This window comes from Nothoprocta perdicaria, unplaced genomic scaffold (assembly GCF_003342845.1).
Source record: "Nothoprocta perdicaria isolate Ctin4 unplaced genomic scaffold, notPer1 scaffold_6, whole genome shotgun sequence".
Lineage (NCBI taxonomy): Eukaryota > Metazoa > Chordata > Aves > Tinamiformes > Tinamidae > Nothoprocta > Nothoprocta perdicaria.
The window spans coordinates 3,540,547-3,560,412 of NW_020455865.1; the positions used below are offsets into that span (position 1 = coordinate 3,540,547).

At 42.7% G+C, this 19,866-nt stretch overlaps 1 protein-coding gene across 1 annotated transcript in view; it reads left to right on the top strand.

Moving 5' to 3' along the window:
* The first annotated feature begins 36 nt into the window (after nucleotides 1-36).
* DDX31 (DEAD-box helicase 31) overlaps nucleotides 37-19,866 on the top strand; it is a 44,902-nt gene continuing 25,072 nt past the window's right edge. The window contains exons 1-16 of the mRNA XM_026049206.1: nucleotides 37-87; nucleotides 1,022-1,335; nucleotides 1,504-1,579; nucleotides 1,909-1,952; nucleotides 2,360-2,430; nucleotides 2,807-2,871; nucleotides 3,239-3,283; nucleotides 4,794-4,835; nucleotides 6,589-6,653; nucleotides 7,397-7,516; nucleotides 7,908-8,014; nucleotides 8,355-8,590; nucleotides 8,923-9,099; nucleotides 10,866-10,925; nucleotides 16,681-16,731; nucleotides 18,468-18,607. Of these exons, the coding sequence (XP_025904991.1) occupies nucleotides 37-87; nucleotides 1,022-1,335; nucleotides 1,504-1,579; nucleotides 1,909-1,952; nucleotides 2,360-2,430; nucleotides 2,807-2,871; nucleotides 3,239-3,283; nucleotides 4,794-4,835; nucleotides 6,589-6,653; nucleotides 7,397-7,516; nucleotides 7,908-8,014; nucleotides 8,355-8,590; nucleotides 8,923-9,099; nucleotides 10,866-10,925; nucleotides 16,681-16,731; nucleotides 18,468-18,607 (1,664 nt within the window). The remainder of the gene's footprint in view (nucleotides 88-1,021; nucleotides 1,336-1,503; nucleotides 1,580-1,908; nucleotides 1,953-2,359; nucleotides 2,431-2,806; nucleotides 2,872-3,238; nucleotides 3,284-4,793; nucleotides 4,836-6,588; nucleotides 6,654-7,396; nucleotides 7,517-7,907; nucleotides 8,015-8,354; nucleotides 8,591-8,922; nucleotides 9,100-10,865; nucleotides 10,926-16,680; nucleotides 16,732-18,467; nucleotides 18,608-19,866) is intronic.

Below are 19,866 nucleotides of genomic sequence, written 5' to 3' on the forward strand. Positions count from 1 at the left end.
GGCGGGGCCGGCGCGCGGGGCCTGCGCGCGGGCAAGATGGCGGCGGGCGGGGAGCTGCTGCTCAACGTGTGCTCGGCGCCCGGGCGGGTAGGGGCGGCCGCGGGAGGCTGGAGGCGGGCTGGGCAGCGGCCCGGCAGCGTGCCCCGCTCTAGAGCGCCGTTTTGGGGGAGAAAAGGGTGAAATGAGGGATTTGGGTGAGCGGGACCCGGAGGGGGCGGCGGGAGCGGAGTGTGCGCGGGGAGGCGGCGGGAAGGAGCAGAGTTTTGGTGCGGGGGCGTGAGGGAAACGGGAGCGGGGCAGGAACGGAGGAGAGCGGGGCAGGCCTGCGGGACGGTGGCTCGGTTCAGGAGTTTTGCAGATATTTTAGAAGAAAATCCCCTGAAAGTAGCCTGGGGGAGAGAAGAGGGGCTCGGGAGTAGGAGGAAGGTCCCTTGACTTTCTTTGTCGCTGTTCCTGATGGGATATGGGGCCAGCAGCTCCTTAAAGCCACGGGAAGAGCAACGGGGAATTTATCACTGCAAAAACAGAGCTTGGAAACCCAAAAGCCAGTGCTGGGAGCACGGGCCTGGGTGCAGGACAGGCCTTCCCTTCTGCCGCGAGTCTGCAGGGGCGGCTTCGGTGCAAGCAGGACACTGAGCTTTAGAGGCAGATTTTTAAAGGGATTTCTCTTCAGTTACATCAGAAATTAGGTGAAATCCCTGAGTGAGGAGCCCTTTGCACAATTTCCAATTGCTGTTTGCATCGCAGCACTATTCAGACGTCTTAGATGTGATGCAGCACCTCCACAGGAGTGTGTGGTTTATTCACTGGTCCAAAGAGCTCAGATAGAGCTGCAAACATTGGGCTTTATTTCTTTAGTCATGGGACAGAGGATCCCGAAAAGAAGGGTCTGTGATCTTCTGATCCCGAAAAGAAGGATGAACTGATGTATGTGATTAACATGTATAAAATACGATATTTTGTCATTAATTCACGTGTATTAATGCATTCCTTGTTATCTGTTTTGTTAACACCAAAGCAGTCTAAGGCTCCTAAAAGAAGGCTTCAGTCACCGCAAGGAAACCCACCTTTAAAACGGAAATGTAAACCTCCAGTAAGCTCCTTCAAGAAGAGCGCTACAGAAAACCCACCCTTAAAACCAAAATGTAAACCTCCAGTAAACTCCTTCAAGAAGAGCACTACAGAAGCTGACACCAGGGGAAAGGGAAACTCTTCAAAAAAACCTCTTCCAAAGAAGAAGTTGTTGGATGACCACAATGAGAACTTGAAAAACAGACCTTTCATTAAGACCTCCAGCTTGTTTAAAAACAACCCTGATGTCCCACAAATTCACAGGTAATTTAGACAAGTGTGTAGGGGGAACCTTTCTTTGTAACAATCTTGAGTTCTTGCCCTTGCTCAGGCAAAGACATTACTTGGTACATGTATCTTCCCTGGTATTTACACAGGCTATTGTCATATACTTTGTAATAACATCATGCCTTTGTTTCTCCTAACCCCTAGAAAAGCAGTGCAGCAAGTGCAAGAAGATATTTTCACTTCAGATTCTTTCGACCAGCTGGACCTCCATCCACATCTGGTGAGTGGCAGGAAGGCTGCATGCTGTGGAGAATGCTATTTAAGGGGAGAATTTATTCCTATATTCTTGGGAACTTCTGCCCATTCAGTAGTGCTCTATACACACACACACACAAACACACATACATATACACACACATATACACAGTGTTTTATAATGCACTAGCAGTGATACAGAAGTATTTTGAGGACCTGGGAACTTTCCATCCAGCTTCTCTGGGGTAGTGATCCAGAGGATAAGGATCATTATTCTGTTCTTTGCATCTGTCCTGTAGAGACAGTGAGAATTTTATAACAAAACTTATTTATTACTGTTAATTATCTCTTCAGATATCCACAATAACCACTGTCTTGAAGATATGTAGCATGACCAGGTAAGCAAATCCAAACTAAACTTTGATAGGTGCTGCCCCTTAGTAACAATTATTTATGATTGTTTTGTTATGTGTAATTGGTGCCTGTAGCAACACAGTAGCAATGTAGTTTGCTGCTTTCAAATTCTGGCACAAGTGATTGTCATAGCTGGAGTTGGACTCTAGGAGTACTGGCTCCTAATTTGATTTTTTGAACGTAAATTTTTTTTTTTTTTTTTTACTTTATTATTGTTTTCCAATTTACCACACCTGATATGTGTCTGTAGTCTTTCCTTAGAATCTAGCAGGGATGGAAAGCATGGAGTTTGGGGTAAACAGTTTTGAAACAGTGATGATTTGCTGAAACCTTAGGCTTTTATGTTGTGTGTTGGACCAGTGTTTCCCAACCTGTTTTATTTGTTGTATAGTGTTCAGAAGCAAACGATTCCTGTGCTGATACAAGGCAAAGATGCTTTAGTGAGATCTCAAACCGGTTCAGGTAGGTGTGTAACTGCAGTCTTCCTTCCTATGGCATGTTAAGTTGGATTCCTTAAACAGAACAAAACATCCCATCTCAGTGCAGGTTATGAAAGTAAACCCTATCTCATTTCCCTGGGTGGCTAGAGCTATTTGTGTACATGGGTGTCAGTGGATACCACCCTCCCTCTTCTTTAGTTCCTTGGTGTTATGGCCTATCAGATGTCTCTTTTGGAAAAATTCAGCTTATTAGAAAATGTTTCCAAACTCTGACCTCTGTTAAAGTATGATAGGTTGAATGTTACTTTTTAATGCCACCTAATTTGTAGGAGTATTGCCCTTTCCACGTTTTTTTTTAGTGATGGAAACTTCTCCATTTTTTTTTCCTTTTTATAAAGGTAAAACTCTGGCCTATGGGATTCCACTTGTACAGTCCTTGCAAGGAGTGAAACCCAAAATACAGGTAGGTGCAACAAGAGCTGGAAAGATTTGCCTTTGATGTTATGATTAATAAAAATAGGTTAAATTACAGTTGTTCTCTTCAGTCACCCATGTTTCTTGTTACAAGTGTCAAACAGTCTCCCTTTCTATGTGCATGTTGCTAATATGATCCTTCTATACTGTTGAGATACAGGTGATAAAACAATTTCAAGTGTTACACATTCCTCTTCCTGCAGCAGATAAATGCCAGCCTGGACTAAATGCATCTCTGCTAGATGGTTTTCAGACTTCACAGAATTCACTTTGTCAGCTACTAGAAATCAGAAATGGAAATGCTGTTTCTATCAGTTCTACCTCCTTAGTGATTCTCTTGTGTTCTCTCTTTGCAGCGCAGCGATGGGCCTTATGCACTTGTATTAGTCCCAACAAGAGAGGTAGGTGGCCCTTTCTGGTCTGGTCTGAACCTGAGTTTTTGATCATTTGCCTTTAGTGCAGCAGCTTTGGAGCCATCGGGGCTGAGGACCATCTTGGGAAATGGTGTCTCCCCTTCTGCTCAGATCTTGCCCTCACAGAATGAATATTTGCTTTCTGGGTGAACATTGTCATTTTTCATCGGTGCCACAGAGAAGTGAGGAGAAATCTCTGCATTTTCCAATGCAGTTAGAAATCTATTGGGAAGACTGGGGAAATGCCTTAGCTCAGAGTAAGGAGGGGAGAAACTTGCCTAGCTCACATAGGAGAGGTAAAACTAATGAAATCAACTCTGCAAATGTGTGTGTTTATACAAATGCTTTGTACTGAAAGCCCTGTTCTCAAATCTGTCAGTGCATGCTGAAGTTGAGGCTACCAAGAGTAGTTAGTTTCATCACTGAATCCTCTTCTATTTGATGTATTCTATTTGCAAATACAAAGGCAATTTCAGAGGAAGAGATCACCTTTTTTTTTTATATATCAAATGATAATTTCCACGTGGAGAACTGATCGTAGATTCCTAGTTTGGAGCGCAGTACTTTAAGGGACCTGCGATGCAGTAGCTCAGCTGCGTTCCAGGAAAGGAGAAAGCCCTGAAGCTATTTAATTTTTTACAGCCGTAAACTCACTGTTTCACTAAGAGTGAAATAAAAGCATGGAGGAGACTGTACATAAGCTTGTTTAAAAGGCTGCCATTTAGTACACTTAGGGAGATAATTTGTAATCACAGTTGGTATTACTTTGACTTGAAGTGAAAAGCAATGGTCTCTTCTATGATAAACAATGGTATTATGAGCAGTGAGAGCATTTAAAATAGGTTTATTGCCTTAAGTGAGCTGTGTTCGTATCCTCATGATCCTTCATATCTGTGAATGGGTCAACTTGGCACATTGCCTTTTCCCAGTCTTCATTGCCACAGCAGAAACGTTTTCTGGGCAGCACTTGAAACCTAAGAGCTGTGTTTCCTACTGGGCAGGTATTTAGTGCTGCAAGTTGTGTACCTGCCATCTCTCTTCTGCAGCCTGGGAAAATAAGAGGTGGAAAGATTCAGGGATGTGATTGCTCCATGGAGCAAGTGAGGGAATAGTGCAACCTGCCTGGACTGTTAAATGATTGCTTTAACCTCTGGGCTACATTTCCTATTCAAAGTGCCTTTATTTCAGTAAAATCTACAGCTTCAGCTTATTTCCTCTCTTGTGCATTCACAAAAGCTAGGAAAAGTCTGTGTCATCTGAAAAACAGGCTTGTAGAGCTGAACTAGTAAAGCTGAACTTCTTTGAACAGAAGAAAATAAGATAGGAGGCAGCTTCTAAAAGAAAAAATAAGGATGTATTGAAAATTCCAATAGTAAACACAACTAAATTATCTTAGAGTTTTGAGATGGGAAGTGTTCAAATTACATTTTTGAATCAAAGGGACTTTTGTTCCATAGTAAGCTTTTTAGAACTCATTGCTCGTGTTGATCTTCCACAGCTAGCACTCCAGAGCTTTGAAACCATACAGAAGCTACTCAAGGTAAGAATTTCATTCTCTATTTTCATCTTGCTTAGTCCTTGAGCTTGTTGAATGCTAAGCTAGTTCCTTCCTTTAAAGTCAACTGAGAGTTTAAGGGAATGCAGCATCTGGCGAGATGTATGGTCCTTAAAGATAAATCTGCCTGTCTTTAAGTGCATTTAATTCCCCTGTGGCGTATTTTCAACTATTAAATGAACAGTGACGTGATTAATTATGCTACCTTAGACAGTTGCACGTGTTTTCATAAACACACTGGATTTTGCAATGCTTTGTTTTCAGTAGTAACTGTTATTTTCCTCTAAGTTATGAATGGAAATGCTCGATAGGACAGTATCATTTCAGTGAAACTCTAACACTAGACAACTGGTTTTCACGTGGGGAACAAAACTTGGAAAAGTACTTTGTCAGTTGCCTGAGTTGAGAAATTAGAAGGTTTTTAAAGTGATTTTGTTGTTGCTTTCATTCTGATTGTAGCAGAGTATCTTACCCACAGCCTGAGGGGATCTAAATAGTTTATCTGGTCCTTAGTCCCACCGATCTTCTATTATTTGAAATAGTAAGGCACTTTCAAGTTGTTTTTGTTTCTGCCCTGAAATTATCAAGTACCATTTTTTTTTTTGCATTGTGTCGAGATTTAAAACACTTCAGTCTTTTTTTCCATAGCAATTTGGAGTCATGATGAGTGGACTTTTGATGTGGAATTTGAATCTTTTAGCACTGGACAATGTTGTTCCATAAGGACCCCAAGGAGCTAAACATAATCTTCAAAGAAAGATGCCTGGATTGGTCCTCTTAGATTTCTCTTTGTTATGTATAAACTAGAGTAGCCACAGGTCCAGTTTAAAATCCAAACCAGGAGATTTAGATCACGGTCTGACTGACCTTGGAAGGGCTGTGGGAGACCAGGGGATGTGTAATTTTCCTTTGTAATTACTGAGGGCAAAAGGAGGCTCTTTGAGCTATTTTTGAGACGCTTACACAAACTCCAGCTGCAGAGGTTGTTTTGTGTTGTTCTTGCTTGGACATCTTGCTCCCTGAAAGGAGCTCTTTTATAGACAACTGCATCATCAGAACTTTCTGGCAAGCAATGACCTATGCAGATTTAAGCCTATTTACCTGTCACATGTTTGTACAGTCCTTTTAATTTGTGCCCTGCTTCTGTCCCACATTGTTACCTCTTGAGGAAGGCAGTGACAATTCTGTGTTTTGATAATCTCCAGTGTGAAAATTGGGGAACATTGGATTCAGTGAAGACTTGGGCCTCGTTAAATAGCAAGAACTGCCAGTATCAGTGAGACTGACATTTAATGTGCGCGGACGTGGTGTGTGCTTGTGGTTGTGTGTTCATACCTTTAACTTTGAAGGTGTTATTTTTCATGAATCTTGCTTGGCCACAGGAGGATGTTGCTTAAAGGCAAGATGAAGAAAAAGCGTTATAGCTTGTCTTTGAACATTTAGGCTACATGGGAAGAAGAAAAAGAATTATTATTGTCTTACTGGAAGTAGTGCAAAAATGATTGCATTTCGATCTTCCCAGGGTGGGAAGCAAGTTACAAGGCTAGAATTAAAGGTACCATTGATATTTAGCTGTGGGTGAGATGGTGCATGTAGACTTTGTCTGATAGATCAGATAAAACACACACTGCTCACAGTCCCTGTCCGCTCTGTTTTTGTCAAGAAAAATCAGTTTTGGATTAGAGACTGTCTCTTTATTAAGAAGATTACATCTTGGGCTTGGGTTTCTTTTCTGTAGCCATTCACCTGGATCGTGCCTGGAGTGCTAATGGGGGGAGAAAAAAGAAAATCAGAAAAAGCCAGGTAGGAAGCCAACTTTTAAATTTGTGTTTTGGGTTCCTCTTCTGCTATAGAGCCTTTCCTTTGGAGTGAGAGGATCGTGACTTTGGCTCAAGCTGTGATCCCCTTACAACTTACACAGACACAGTCAGCAGGAAGTCTTCCCTTCCCTCAGTTGGATCCATTTCTATAATGTGGATGAGCCTTCTGAGGAGATGATCCCTTGTGTCAGTATTTTTTTTTCCACCTCTGACAAGCACCTGTATTTACTTACTATGAAGTGCTGTCTACAGCATTTGTTATGGGGGAAATTGCTTTTCTGGAGAAAGGATTTAATGGAGTTAAGTCTTGTTCTTTTTCCCCTTTCATAAATCAAATTGTAAGCTAACAATCCAAAGTGGAATTTTCATTTTTCAATCTATTAGCATACACAAAATGAACTTACTTTTGAGAGTAAAAAGTATTCAATTAAAAAACCTTCCTTGACTGTTTTTGATCTTTTTTCCTTTTTTTTTTTTTTTCTTTTTTAATATTGCTTCTTTTCACCTTGCCTTTACTGATGAGTATGCCTCTGTGAATATCAGCAATGATGCAGGATAAGTTTACTGCATAGCTAAATATTCAGTTTTAACTAGACACAAAGTATTGACTCTGCTGCTTTCACTATGGCCATGATTACTCCTTTGTATATTGAAGTTCCTTGCTCTGAGGGGTTCCTATTATTGATTGTCTGTATATTTTCTTTATTGAATCTGCACCCCCAACAGATTACGTAAAGGGATAAATATCCTTATTTCAACTCCTGGTCGCTTGGTTGATCATATCAAGTCCACAGAATGTATTCATTTTCGTCGCACTCAGTGGCTGATTATTGATGAAGCAGACAGGTAACTTCAAAGTTTAAATATGAACAAAATTAACAAGATCTTCTACATGTACACTGGATAATGTATTAAATAATTAAAAAAAAAAAAGAGGAAGAAAGATCTTAACTACTTCATCCTCCAGGGCATTAGCCTAACACCAAATACACAGAGTTAGGAAGAAAAGATCCTTTTGGACAGGTTATTCTACAGCTTTTTATTGCAGAGCTTTTTCCACTGTCTTCTGAAATATCTGACCATGGCCAAAGTTGAAAATTGAATATGAAGCTAGCCAGGCCAAAGGTCTCATCTGCTCTGATATTTTCTCTACTCCTAATTAGCTTGTGCAGCCTTAAGACTTTCTTCTCTTTGTTCTTTCCTATGCCATTTTTTCCCATCTCTTCCATTTTTGCAGGATCTTGGACCTGGGCTTTGAGAAGGATGTTGCTGTGATACTCAATGCTCTAAATGCTGAGAGAGAAACACGCCAGAATGTCCTGCTTTCAGCCACCCTCACAGAAGGTAACTTAAAGACAGATAGTATCTCCTTTAGCTTACTAATTCACAGGCAGTTGCAAAAGGTTTGATTGAGCCTAGTTATATTATGGCTCAGGCTGAAGAACTTTGCAGTAAGTGAGATATTGTCCATTAATTTCATTGGCCTTACAACACTTTTGGTACTGGGATTTCTGTCAGCCTATGTTTACGTGGTTCTTACAGGTGACACAAATTCCAGTGCAAAGTCACCAAGAGGCTGGGGCACGTGGTCTTTTGCTCTTACAGATTGTTATTTATGTGATAATATCATCACCGATTATACCCAAGATGGGCCTTCATGTGTATTATATATTCTGTGGTTTAGGAGTAACACGACTGGCTGATATCAGTTTGAATGATCCCATCAGAATTTCCATAGCAGATAAAATCCAGGACAGGCTCAAACCTGCATCACAAGAAGATAAAGAAGCCACTAGTTCATCAACCTTCATGGACCAGGAAAAGTTTGCCGTTCCGGAGAAGCTGAAGCAGTATTTCCTCATGGTCCCCAGCAAACTGAGGCTTGTCACCTTGGCAGCTTTTATCCTTGAGAAGTGCAAGGTGAGACTCTATTTGCATTTATATCACTAAGTGGCTCTTTGTCCTTTCCGGCTCCTGTATCTCTTCCTTTATCAAGGATAGCGTGTATTAGATCTAGGACTTGAAACTGTGTGTACAGTTAGCCAGAAGAGAGCTGTGCTGTTCTTCGGTCTTTCATGCTGAAAAATGAGATAATTTTTGCCCACATACACTCGTGCTTCTTCTGTGGTCTTAGCATTTGCTGTCAAACTTTGTCACATATTTCCCTAAAAAGTTGCGTCTCCAGAAGTGATACCTATCACTTAGATATCATATCAAAGATAAGAGTTTTCTTTTGTTTTGCTTTCTTGCAGTTTGAAAAAGGCAATAAGATGATTATCTTTTTCTCCAGCTGTGAACAAGTAGAATTCTACTATAAGCTTCTCCTAACGGTCCTTTCAGGAGATCTAGAGTCTGAACAACATGAACATTTCTCTGTATCCTCTACACACCTTCAGTTTCTACGATTGCATGGCAACATGGAACAGGAAGTAAGCATTACTAAAAATTTGAGATATCCGGTTTTGTTCCTGAGTCCATATAATTTATTGTGTGGTTATTCTGGGGAGGAGGGCAGAAGAGAGGACAGAGAGTCATTTCACCTCTAGAGGCCTCACTCTTCCATCTGCTTAGGAGAACAAGGATATTAGCCCACTTGTGATATAGCTGCTAAAGTTCTTTCCAGAAGAACACAGCTGAAGAAGCAAAAGATATTTCAGCAGGCTGAGGCAGCCGCTCAGTGTTCCCAGTGGGCACACTTAAACCATTTATGTATCCATGCCTCTCTCTCTCATGCAGTCAAAAAGTGCTTTTACTAGTATAAAGAACCTCATACAAGCCCCAAAACATTGTCACCTAATAAATTGTATCCTATTGCTAACTGTTTTTTTTTTCCTGAAGTGTGTCAGTAGGCAGCTGTCTTCTCTGGCATATGGCAGTAACTCTGGGTTTTAGCAGGATGGGTTTAGATGATTAGCATGGGGTTTGCCATAGAGAATGTAGAAGTCAGGAGAAGAGTTACTTATCACATAAGCTGTTACTGCAGTGGATCTTGAATAGCTGAAGGAGCTCCCTTGAAAGTTCATCCCTTGTTCCTGCTCTTGATCTGTGCTGGAGAGAGTTATTGTTCTATTCTGAGCTGCACAGCAGAGATGCTAAATGAATAGAGCGCTTCTGATGAAGCCAGAGGTGAAGAGCCATTGTTTTTCTCACTCATTCCCATCCTGTGGAGACCAGAAACATGTGCTTTGTTGTCCCTGCGTTCTGGCCTTTCCTCAGCCTGCCTGCCTGAGCGAGGGAGCAGGCCTGGGCTGGCCCGACTCTACCCTGACCAGCTGTTAAGGCAACAGAACACCACTAAGTAGCTGGCACCAGGGGAAGGGTTTTGCCTTTTTAGTACCCAGTGTGTAATTAGTGCTTGATGTCTTCAAATTAAGAGCATTAATGGAGCTAAATTGTGGATCCCATATGGTACTGCTGAGCACGGCTGCTGTCATTGTCAACAAGATACAGCGTACTCTCTTCTTTAATTTTTGTCAGCAGAGGGTTCAGTGTGTCAGCAAGACCCAAGTTTCCCTTTTTTCTTGAGGAATACGTCTAGCTGGAAGTGAAGCGTGCAAGATTGCTCCTATACCATCAGTGTAGCAGGCCGTTCACTTAATTCCTAGCCAGAGCTCAAAGAGGAAGGCTGGGAATATGGAGACAAGGATATTTTGGAAGGAGGTGCAGGAAGGATAGGCAGAAAACAGGTATTTTTTGAAGCCTCAGGCCATCTGAGCTATGGAAATGGAAAGAGTAAATGGAATAAGCAGAGGAGCCGCATATGCAATCATTTCCTCTAGGAAATTCCTCCTCAAGAGGAGAAATGTGAATGAGTGGTACTGGCAAGCATGGAGATCAGATGCTATTGAGGCCTCTGGTTGCTGGTGCTTAAGAGTTTACCCTACTTGATAGCAAATATCGTAGGCACCTGATGGGACCAGTGTCCTGAACTGTCCACAGTTCTACCCCTGTGTGACCAAAATGGATTTATCCACTGTCCCTGTTGTGTGACTGGACAGGTGCAGGTCAAGGGACCACTGCAGACCCAACCTGGACTTTCATTTGCAAGAAGACTTCAACTGCAGCTCTTGGAGTGAATTCCTTTGCTTTGGAAAATAAACATAATGAATAGGGCACAGTAATTAAACTATTACATTAGCCAATATGTTTTATGCTGGTTGTAATGTGCACTTTATTGCTTTTCTTAATCCTCTAGGAAAGAACTGAGGTGTTCCAGGAGTTTCTAAAATCGAAGACTGGCATCTTACTTTGCACTGTAAGTAACATACAGTCCTTCTGCAGCTACGCACTAGTGGGCCTGCATGGTATCTAATGGTAGAACAGGGGAATTGGCACTGAGCTCTAATTCTAGCTCACCATCTGACCTTGAGAGAAGTCATCTCTTTTAAAGTAAGGACTGGTACCCTCTGTAGAAACAATTCTATAATCTTTTGCTATAAGGTACTGTCTTAAAAAAAAAGTATATATCCTCTTATATGAGATCCTCCTAGTATTTTACATGGCCTTATGTCTGGAAAAAATCTGTTCATTTGAAGCTGGAACTTTGCCCTCTATGTGCAGTCAATAAAAAGCAATCCTGATTTGTAGCGTGCCCCATAACTGCCACGTAAATTGCATGTACTGTGATGTTTCCCATCTTAATGACTACCCCAAGGTTAAAAACAAAACCCTGCAGGGATGGAAAGGGAGCCCAAGCAGAGCACCCTGTCATTAGAAATACACATGCTTTGCTGCTCTCCATGTTTTGCCCTTCAAGCCACCTTCGAGGGTGCTTGGGGAGAAATTGTCCTCTACTGAAGTTTGCTGGCACCCTTGTGTTGTGGTGGCACCTTCCGCTTCTCGTTTCTGCCCTGTCGGTGCCACAGCCAGCCTGCTGCAGTGGTGCAGAAGGCTGCACGATTTGCTCTCTAATAGTGGCAGCTGTTGATCTGAAAATGTGTGAATCTTGGCGATTTCTACCCACTGCAAACTTGTAAATTACAGCGATCGGGAGTAATTAGAGCTGAGAAAGCCTCTCCAGCTCTGAAATGACTCCTCTTCTTACAGTACATACTCTTAAAGGAAACTAGTTGTCTTTTTTATTTTCTTTTTTCTTTCTGTCTCAGAGTGGGCACTTTCATTTTTTTAAGCCTATGAATCAAAGTAGGACTGACATTTATGTAGAAGTGTTTGACTTAAAATTGCCAGATGACATATTGTAGCACCTGTGAAAATGGACTTGTCACATATTAGCCTTGGCCCTGTGTGTGTTCAGCCTTTGCATTTTGACCTTGATCAGACCACTGCATCTTTGCAGTGCATAATTCTTAATTTCCTGCTGTATGGAGGTAAAACTTAAGGCGTTCTAAATGCTAGACAGTTTTGTTATCCTTCACGCACATCCTAACAGGAATGGGAAATTTCAGGGATGTGTCTTGTTACTGAAATTTCACTTTACTGATTTAAGGAAGACTGAGAAGACTCAGTTTTAGGCAAAGAGAAAGCAGAATCATTGTAATGACTATCTTGTGTTTCACTGCCATATTGGTTGCTGGGTCAAACAATTTGAAGGAAAATGCAGCCTTTTCAGGAAAAAATCTGCCCGGAAATGTGCAGCTGTTGATAAGATATCGAGAAGAATAAGCTGAATAAAGCAATCCCAGTGGATGGAGTCCCACCTTGAGTCATTGGGGATATAGTTTGGTTTCCTGCCATGCCACTGACTCCACCGAAGTAGATGTGGAGTTGTGATGCCAATGCAAGTAGCCACATGTCAGCTGAGCACTGATAGTTTGCTCCTGATCTGTCACAAATGGGAGGTAAGGTGAATTATCTTGGATTGCAGTGGAGTGATGTAAGATGATGTGTTTATCATAACCCGCCTTTCTTGCAGTCTAAGCTACTTTGTATTTACTGCAAGGCAGGAATGCAAGTCCACGCAGTTACTGTGGCTCAGCTGGCATGTGGTTAGTGTGATAAGCTGATAAGTAAGGTCCAAAATCTCTGTGCTTCAGCTCTCCATCTGCAAAATGGGGAAAGTAGCGCTCTTTTACCTTACAGAGATGTTGGGAGGACAAATGCATTGAAACCAGGAGGTGGCCTGTTACCACAGTAATGGGGACCATATGGACGCCTTAATATAGAGATACACTTTGCACTAGGCCCACATTACAGGTGCCTCCCCAACGCAGATGTCCAAAGGGCAGCCAGGCACTGTGACCACCTCCTGCCTCGGAGGGCATTGCTTTTTCTGACACTGTTCTTCATATCAGCAAAAAAAAAGAGAAATGTTTTGCAGGAAGATGGTTCTGTCCTTTTCACCGTGGAATTGTGTATGTGAATTTATGACCACAAATTTTGGAAACCTAGCTCACAAAAGACTAAAGCAAATAATGTTACTGTCCTCTCCTTGTCCCTTATGCCATGTTCTCCACCCATCTTTCCGCTCTAGTAAGCAATGGGACCTGCTGTTCCTTTTATTAATTTGCTCTATGTCATATGTATATTAATATAGTCCATAAAATATTTTTGCCAAACAAAACAGGCTGGCAGACAAGAAAAGAAGGGCCACATATCTCAGAGGGTCTCATCCAGATTTATTTCTCTCTCCTTCAGCGAAGTTCTTTGCAGCTTCCTTTGGGATGTGCCTTTTAAACAAGTTCATCTCTTCCAGGGAGAGAGGAAAGATCATTTGGAGATTGTTTGCTGTTTACTCGGTCACGCTAACTCATCTTGCCAGTTTTCTGGCGGCCCCAGCCAAGAGCTTTCGCCTCTGACAGCTTCTGTGCTCTCTCCTTCCTCCTCTGATTACGCAGCCCAATCTGTCACCCTGCCGACGGGGGTCTCTACCCTGCTGATGGCTTTCCACACTCAGCAGTAATGACTTTTGGCAGGCCGGGAAGGCGCGAGAGCTTCTTCCCCAGCTTGGAGAGCCGTTAGGCCCTCTCTGCCTGTTAGCTAAAGCACTTTGTGAGGTTCTTTGGTAAATAAATGAGTCATTTTAATCCAACTGACAGCCTGGCACCTGAGCAAGCTGCCTTCCATCTGTACTTCTAGGCCACATGTAGGCAGCCAATTGTCAAGCGCAGGGCCTTCAAGACCTCACCATTGAGTGTCTTTCAAAAGCAACTTTAGCAATTTCCTTTGCCCTAATTAGGTTGCCTGAGAGGGACGGAGCAAACCAAGGCCCTCGCACAGGTTTTGTGGCCCTGCTGGTTCTCATGGTCTGTGGCCATGGGCCTTGCTTTCCACGTAGCCTTTTTGCCCTCCGTTCCCTTGCCTTGGTTCCTCACCATTCCTGTCCCAGGCAATGTGTAAGACTGGAAATAAGAATTGTAAGGAGTGGAAATTTCAGCAACTGTAGGGTCTTCATGTGGGTTTTACCTTGATATTGGGCCTTTCTGTGGCTCCCAGTTGGGATCAGGCCAGGAACATGGTTAAGGCTCCTGGTTACTGTGTTTGATTGGTGTCTGGGTTTTCCTTAAAATGGGACTGATGTAGTTTCTTTCTCTTTGCTCCTGTGAGATATTGCCTTAATGCTCCTTTCTGTTATCCACTGAACGGAATTGGCAGGGAATTGTTGAGATGTCGTATTCTTGATATCCCTCTACTGCAAAATGGTTGTGCAGGGTGATGTATGGTAAGGGGAATGCCATCTACATTGCATTTCCAATATAGTAAAGGATAGTAAATGGAAAATCCATTGGGCTTCTTGGGAATCATTACCAGCAGCCACATGCTTTTGTGTATAGAATAAATGTAGTGCTAGGAAAACTGAGTAATTTTTGCTTGATTGATTTCCTCATAAGATGACCCAAAAGCATCTTCTAAAGAGAGCAAGCAAGAGCTTTGAGAAGCAAGAAGCTTATGGGTTTTACGAGCAGAGGAAGGCAAATCAACTCTGACTCTGTATCCTAATGCAGCTTTGCTGCTGTCTAGCAAGAACTTTGAGGAAAAGGATAGGCAGGAGATGCAGGTGGATTGATACTAGAGGAGTCTTTGAGAGTCTGCAAAACACTCCAATTGCCAGTAAATCCCAAGACACTTCTGAAAGAAGGCCAAGGTAAAACCCAAGAGAATAACTACTGATACATGTCAGTAACAGCAAGGGGAGCTACAGCTTTGTGAAAACAACAGTGAACACAAGGCTGTTGGTGGGATCATGCCACCTCCTGAAAATGTTGTTCCTGGCTGTTTGCTAGGCCGTCAGTTAACCTTCCAGGTATTATATTTGCATTGGCAAATGTACATGGGAGAAATTCTGTGTCGCAGCAGTGGTTTCCTAGCCAGAGCTGTTGAGAAAAGGTGCTTTGGAAGTTGGGAGGGGGAGGAACCCTGGATGGCTGAAGAGGTTTGACTGCCTTGGGGTGACAGAAAGGCTCCTGCAGTCTGCTCTCACCCTGTCCCAAGGTCAGAGCCCTCTCTTCAGCCACAGCCTTTCCTAGACCGCTATGGAAAAGGAAGCATGGTAGGAAGAAAGAGCAAAAGCCCCCAACTATTCAGCATAGAAGTGTACAACAGAGCCAAACAAGAGTCAGCATTCAGCGCTCCTGTTTGATCGCACTGTAGAGTTTATAAGCTTATTATCTTGGTAACTGCTGCACATGTTTCCTGAATTCTCTTGATTTATTTTCTCCAACCTCCTTTAAATGCCTTTTTGTGCATCTGTTCATCTGACTCTGGGAACAAGTCATTTCTTAATGAGCGTGCTGGAGCGAGCGTGTGCATTGTTCAGAGTGGGCGCTGCGGAATACGTCTCCTCTTCTGCAGTTGGAGCCACAAAGCAACCTGGCTAGTGCTTCTGGGAAGGCCTTTGCTGCCAAAACATCAGCTTCCCAGTCTTTTAACGTGTGTGAGAGTTGCCTGAAAACACTTCAGTGGGTGGCTGACACATTTTTAGTACATTAAGCTCCTGCTTACGTTCTTAATATATTCTATTTTGCAACTAGCTAAAAGATACACGTGTTCCAAAACATTTCCTAACAGAGTTAAATCTGCACACCTGCTCTGTCTTGTGCGTGGTGAATGTAAAATCCAAAGAGTATGTGAGGACATTACTAATGAACAGAAAATCAAGAAGGAGATTGAAACACCTTTGCACGCTTCCTCTGTTCTTTGAACAATATTTAAGCTCTCCTTTCTCCTTGAAGGGGCATGTTTTATGAACTGTACTGGCTGTGGGTAACTAAAGGGTCTCACTCATGACCTTCTCCACATTGATGGGTTTTCTCACCTGCTGGCCCATCAAATAACACTCCTCACAGCAGCTCCAGACTCCTTTTCTTCAAAGAAATTGAAGAAAATCCTGAATTTCTTAAGAAGAAATTCTTTCTGAATTTCATTTCTCCAAATCAAAGGCAGCTTGGTGCAACTCTAAGGGGTAGCTGAAGTCCCCTCTTTCCAAGCTGTTCTCCAGCTTCCCGCAGTTTCTGCTAAGTTGTTTATTGGCCCTTTTATCATCGGGCTAGCTGACATGCAAGTCATCTGCTCCTCAACTTCAGGGCCATCGCCTGGGAAACAACTAATGAGTTACAGGTGAAGATGAGTGCACATTTGGGTATGCTACTTAAGGCCTGGGATTCTTCCTCATTTGCTGTGTGTCCCTTTTTACCATTAGCAGCAAGTTTTTAGTTCTTGGGTCTACTGTGGAGAGAGTTGTGCTCAGAACTAGTGGTGCTTTCCCAAGGCTAAACTTGGCCTCTCAATGATTAGTAGGTATCTACAAGGAGGGCTGTTTCCCTTAGTGAAGCAAACTGAAGAAGCAAAGCTTGCATTACCACTAAGATGGGAGGTTGTCTGCTGTAATGTAAAGGGACTGTACCAGGGTGCTGTAATTCAACAACACTCTCCTGAAATAGATATATTTATATTCTTCAGCCTTTGGCTCATAGAAATAGAAGATTTTTTATTTTTATTATTGTGTTAGACTGTATTATTACTGTGTTAGACTATTAAAAATCTAAGAAGAGCTATAACTTTGCCAATATTTTCAAAGCATTATTGCCTCAGTAATTTCTTTATGAATTTTAAAGGATGTTGCAGCACGTGGACTAGACCTGCCTCAAGTTACATGGATCGTACAGGTGAGTTTTGTGTGTGTCTATGAGGAAATGCATGTTAAGTGTAGGCTTACTCGCACTAAATCCCATCCCAGTCCACATCCTATTTCTCCAGTTGAATTGTCTTTGCTGATGTCTACAGATATGGGAGGCCCAGTGATTCCCGACTGCAGGATATGGACTCAGGTTTTTGTGGAGACATGGTGTGTCTGTCATGTTCCTGATTTTGACCTTGTTTTCCTCTTCCATAGTTCAAATACTATAAGCTATGTAATGATATTATGCTGGCTGGGAGGAAACACCAAATTCTTTCAAGTTACATCTTTGCCGGGCTGGAGCTGGGGTTAAGTTTGGCCATGAGCACCCCAAGCACCCTCAAAAAAAAAAAAAAAAAAAAAAAGAATGGGGAGGAGGTATTAAGGATTCAGCTGAAGGATTGATTGAACCTTAAGGGCATGAAGTAGATTTCATTTTTATAAAAACAAATGAAATTTAAATTTTAAAGGAGTTGATTGGAAAATTCAGAGGAAAAACTGAGTCGGAGATTCTCACATATCAAGTGACATCAGGCTAAAAAAGAGCAGGGCTCAGAGCCTCAACAAGGCAACCTTTTAATTTCTATCTCATCTCTTCAGGTGACAAACTTGATTTTAATTTTGTGCTTAAAAAAAAAAAAAAGGAGAAAAAAAAAAGTAGAAACTAGTTAGTCAGAGAAGGCTGGGGAAGTGAAGTCTTTAATTCCCAGATCTGTATATTAATATAATTTAACCAAAGATATGGTTGCCAGTGTTAGAACGTAGTGCAAATTACCTCAAGCCCTGGGAGACTTCTGTGTGTCCAGAAGGCGAAATCTCAGCTGTCCTGAGAGCTGTGTCCAAGAGCAAGGACCTGCAGGGAGCAATTAGATTGCTCACAGCATCTTACTCACACCTCTAGCCAGTAGAAACTTTGCCAGAGGGCACAGGTATAAACACTAGAGTGGGCTTTGGTTGTTGGTTTTTTTCCAGTTAAACTGCTGAGGGCTCCTTTCTGAGCAGTATCTCTGTGCAATGTTCCTTTTTCCAGGAAAGGGAGAAGAACAGGGGGAAGGTTAAAGGGAGGGAAATATGCCACCCTTGATCAGATCTTGCAAATGGCTGGGCATTTTTGATTCCCACTGAAGTAAATGAGGCACCGTTATATTAGTGGGGACTTTAACCATTTCCATAGTGCCTGATAGTTGTAGATGGGCAGACAACTGCTGCCTGTATCATATGCTATTTTTAGGACTTATTCCCCACCTACCCTAGGTTTCTCTCTCTATCCAATAACCAGCTACGGTTCACTTTAATCAAAACAACTTAATCGACCTCTAAATTTGAATGTGTTGTCTTTTATTTTCTGTCTTTCCTCCCAAAAGCAGAGCAAACAGCTTTTTTCCTTTTCTTTTTAAGGGAAGCAAACAAGTTCCTGACGTGCACGTATAGAAATAGAATGTAAAAGGCAAAGAGAGACACTGAGATGGGGAAACTGTCCTATTATCTGAAAGTCGGCCAATGTGTCACATTCAAATGTCAAAAAACTGCTGTGGCTGAGGGGGTTGAGTGATGGTTACAGGGATGAGTCCAACGGGTTCCTGATAAACAGACCGGGAGGAGCGGCATATGGGTTCTGCTAAGATCCCTTTTGTTTCAGATGAGCAGACCAAGCGTCTCGTTTATAATTAACACGCTGTGTCCTGTTAATTCCTCCTTTCCCTTCTCATGTTCCCTTTTTTGAAGTATAACGCTCCGGCTTCACCTGCGGAATACATCCACCGGATTGGGAGGACGGCTCGCATTGGCTGTCACGGGAACAGCCTGCTTGTCCTGGCGCCTTCGGAGGCAGAATATGTCAGCTTGCTGGCTTCTCACAAGATTAAGTGAGTCAGAAACGCGAACAAAAGTTTCAGCTCATCCTCGCTAATTAACCTTCCATGGCACTTGCAGCGGGACTGTATCTCGTGCAGGTTTTAATAAGAATTTATTAATTTTTGTGATCCAGGACCAGCCCCAGAATAGCAAAAGGAGAGAAGGAAAGTGTGTGAAAATCATCAGCCTGACAGATTGCGAGCACGTGTGCGGCGAGGGGCAGAGAGGAGCCGGGAGCCGGAGATCCTTTGCACTCCGTTGTTATCTCTGTGGCCCTGGGTTCAAATCATGGCTACGTGGAGATCACAAGTCAAATGAGCCTGTCAAATGCTAACTGGCCATCTGCCTGCAAAGCACCATATTGTCGGAGCTTGTGCTCTCTCTTCAGGAGAGATCCGGCAGCGAAATAGCTAGGGAGCTGTGGGTCATATCTGGCAGGTAATTGGCCCAGATTTGCTGGGTAAGTGGCTTGTGACAGGAATAGAAGAAGTTCTTGCACATGGTCAGTGCTCGATATGGCCCTGGAAGGCAGGCAGGGAGGAGGACTCTGCAGATCAGAAACGGGATGTGCTCCCAAACTAGCTGAGAAAGCTGCTCTGGTAGCAGCCCTGGCTAGGGTGGGAGTAGAGATTAAGGCGAGCAAGCCAAGCCAGTAAGCAGCAGCCCAATATGCAGTCTACCTATTTGATAGCCAACACATGAGGCAGTTCTAGGCCAGCTCTGCCATGGTCTCTTTTTTTAAAACACACAAACACAAGCCCAGTATTCTGCTCTAGTCACAAGTGCTCTCAGGTCTCCAGGCTCTTCAGCATCCACTTGGATTTATGTGCTGCCTCTTGCTCCCTGCATCGCTGCCTCTTGGTATTTCAGAACAACAGCCTAGCAAAGTCCCTTTAGTGTTGTGCTAGTGCTGATGGAGCCCTGTAAACTCACGCACAAATTAGTTCCCTTTTATTTCTTGTGTTTGTCAGGTGGAGCTGCTTGGAGTCGAATTTGGTTTTGCATCCTTGAAATAAACAAATGTTGGCAGTAAATACAGGCTTATTCTAGGCTGTGAGCCATTTAGTGGTCTAACAAAGAGCCATCCATCATCCCAGGTAACTATCTATTAAGCAGACACCAGCAAGGCATGGAGGGCTAAGCTGACAGGGCTTTTTTCATGTAACAAACAGCACTGACATTTAAAGGTGAAATCCCACATAATTGTGAATTTTTAACTCCGAGGGGAAAGTTCTTTTTTTTTTTTTTTTTTTTTTTTTTTTTTTTTTTT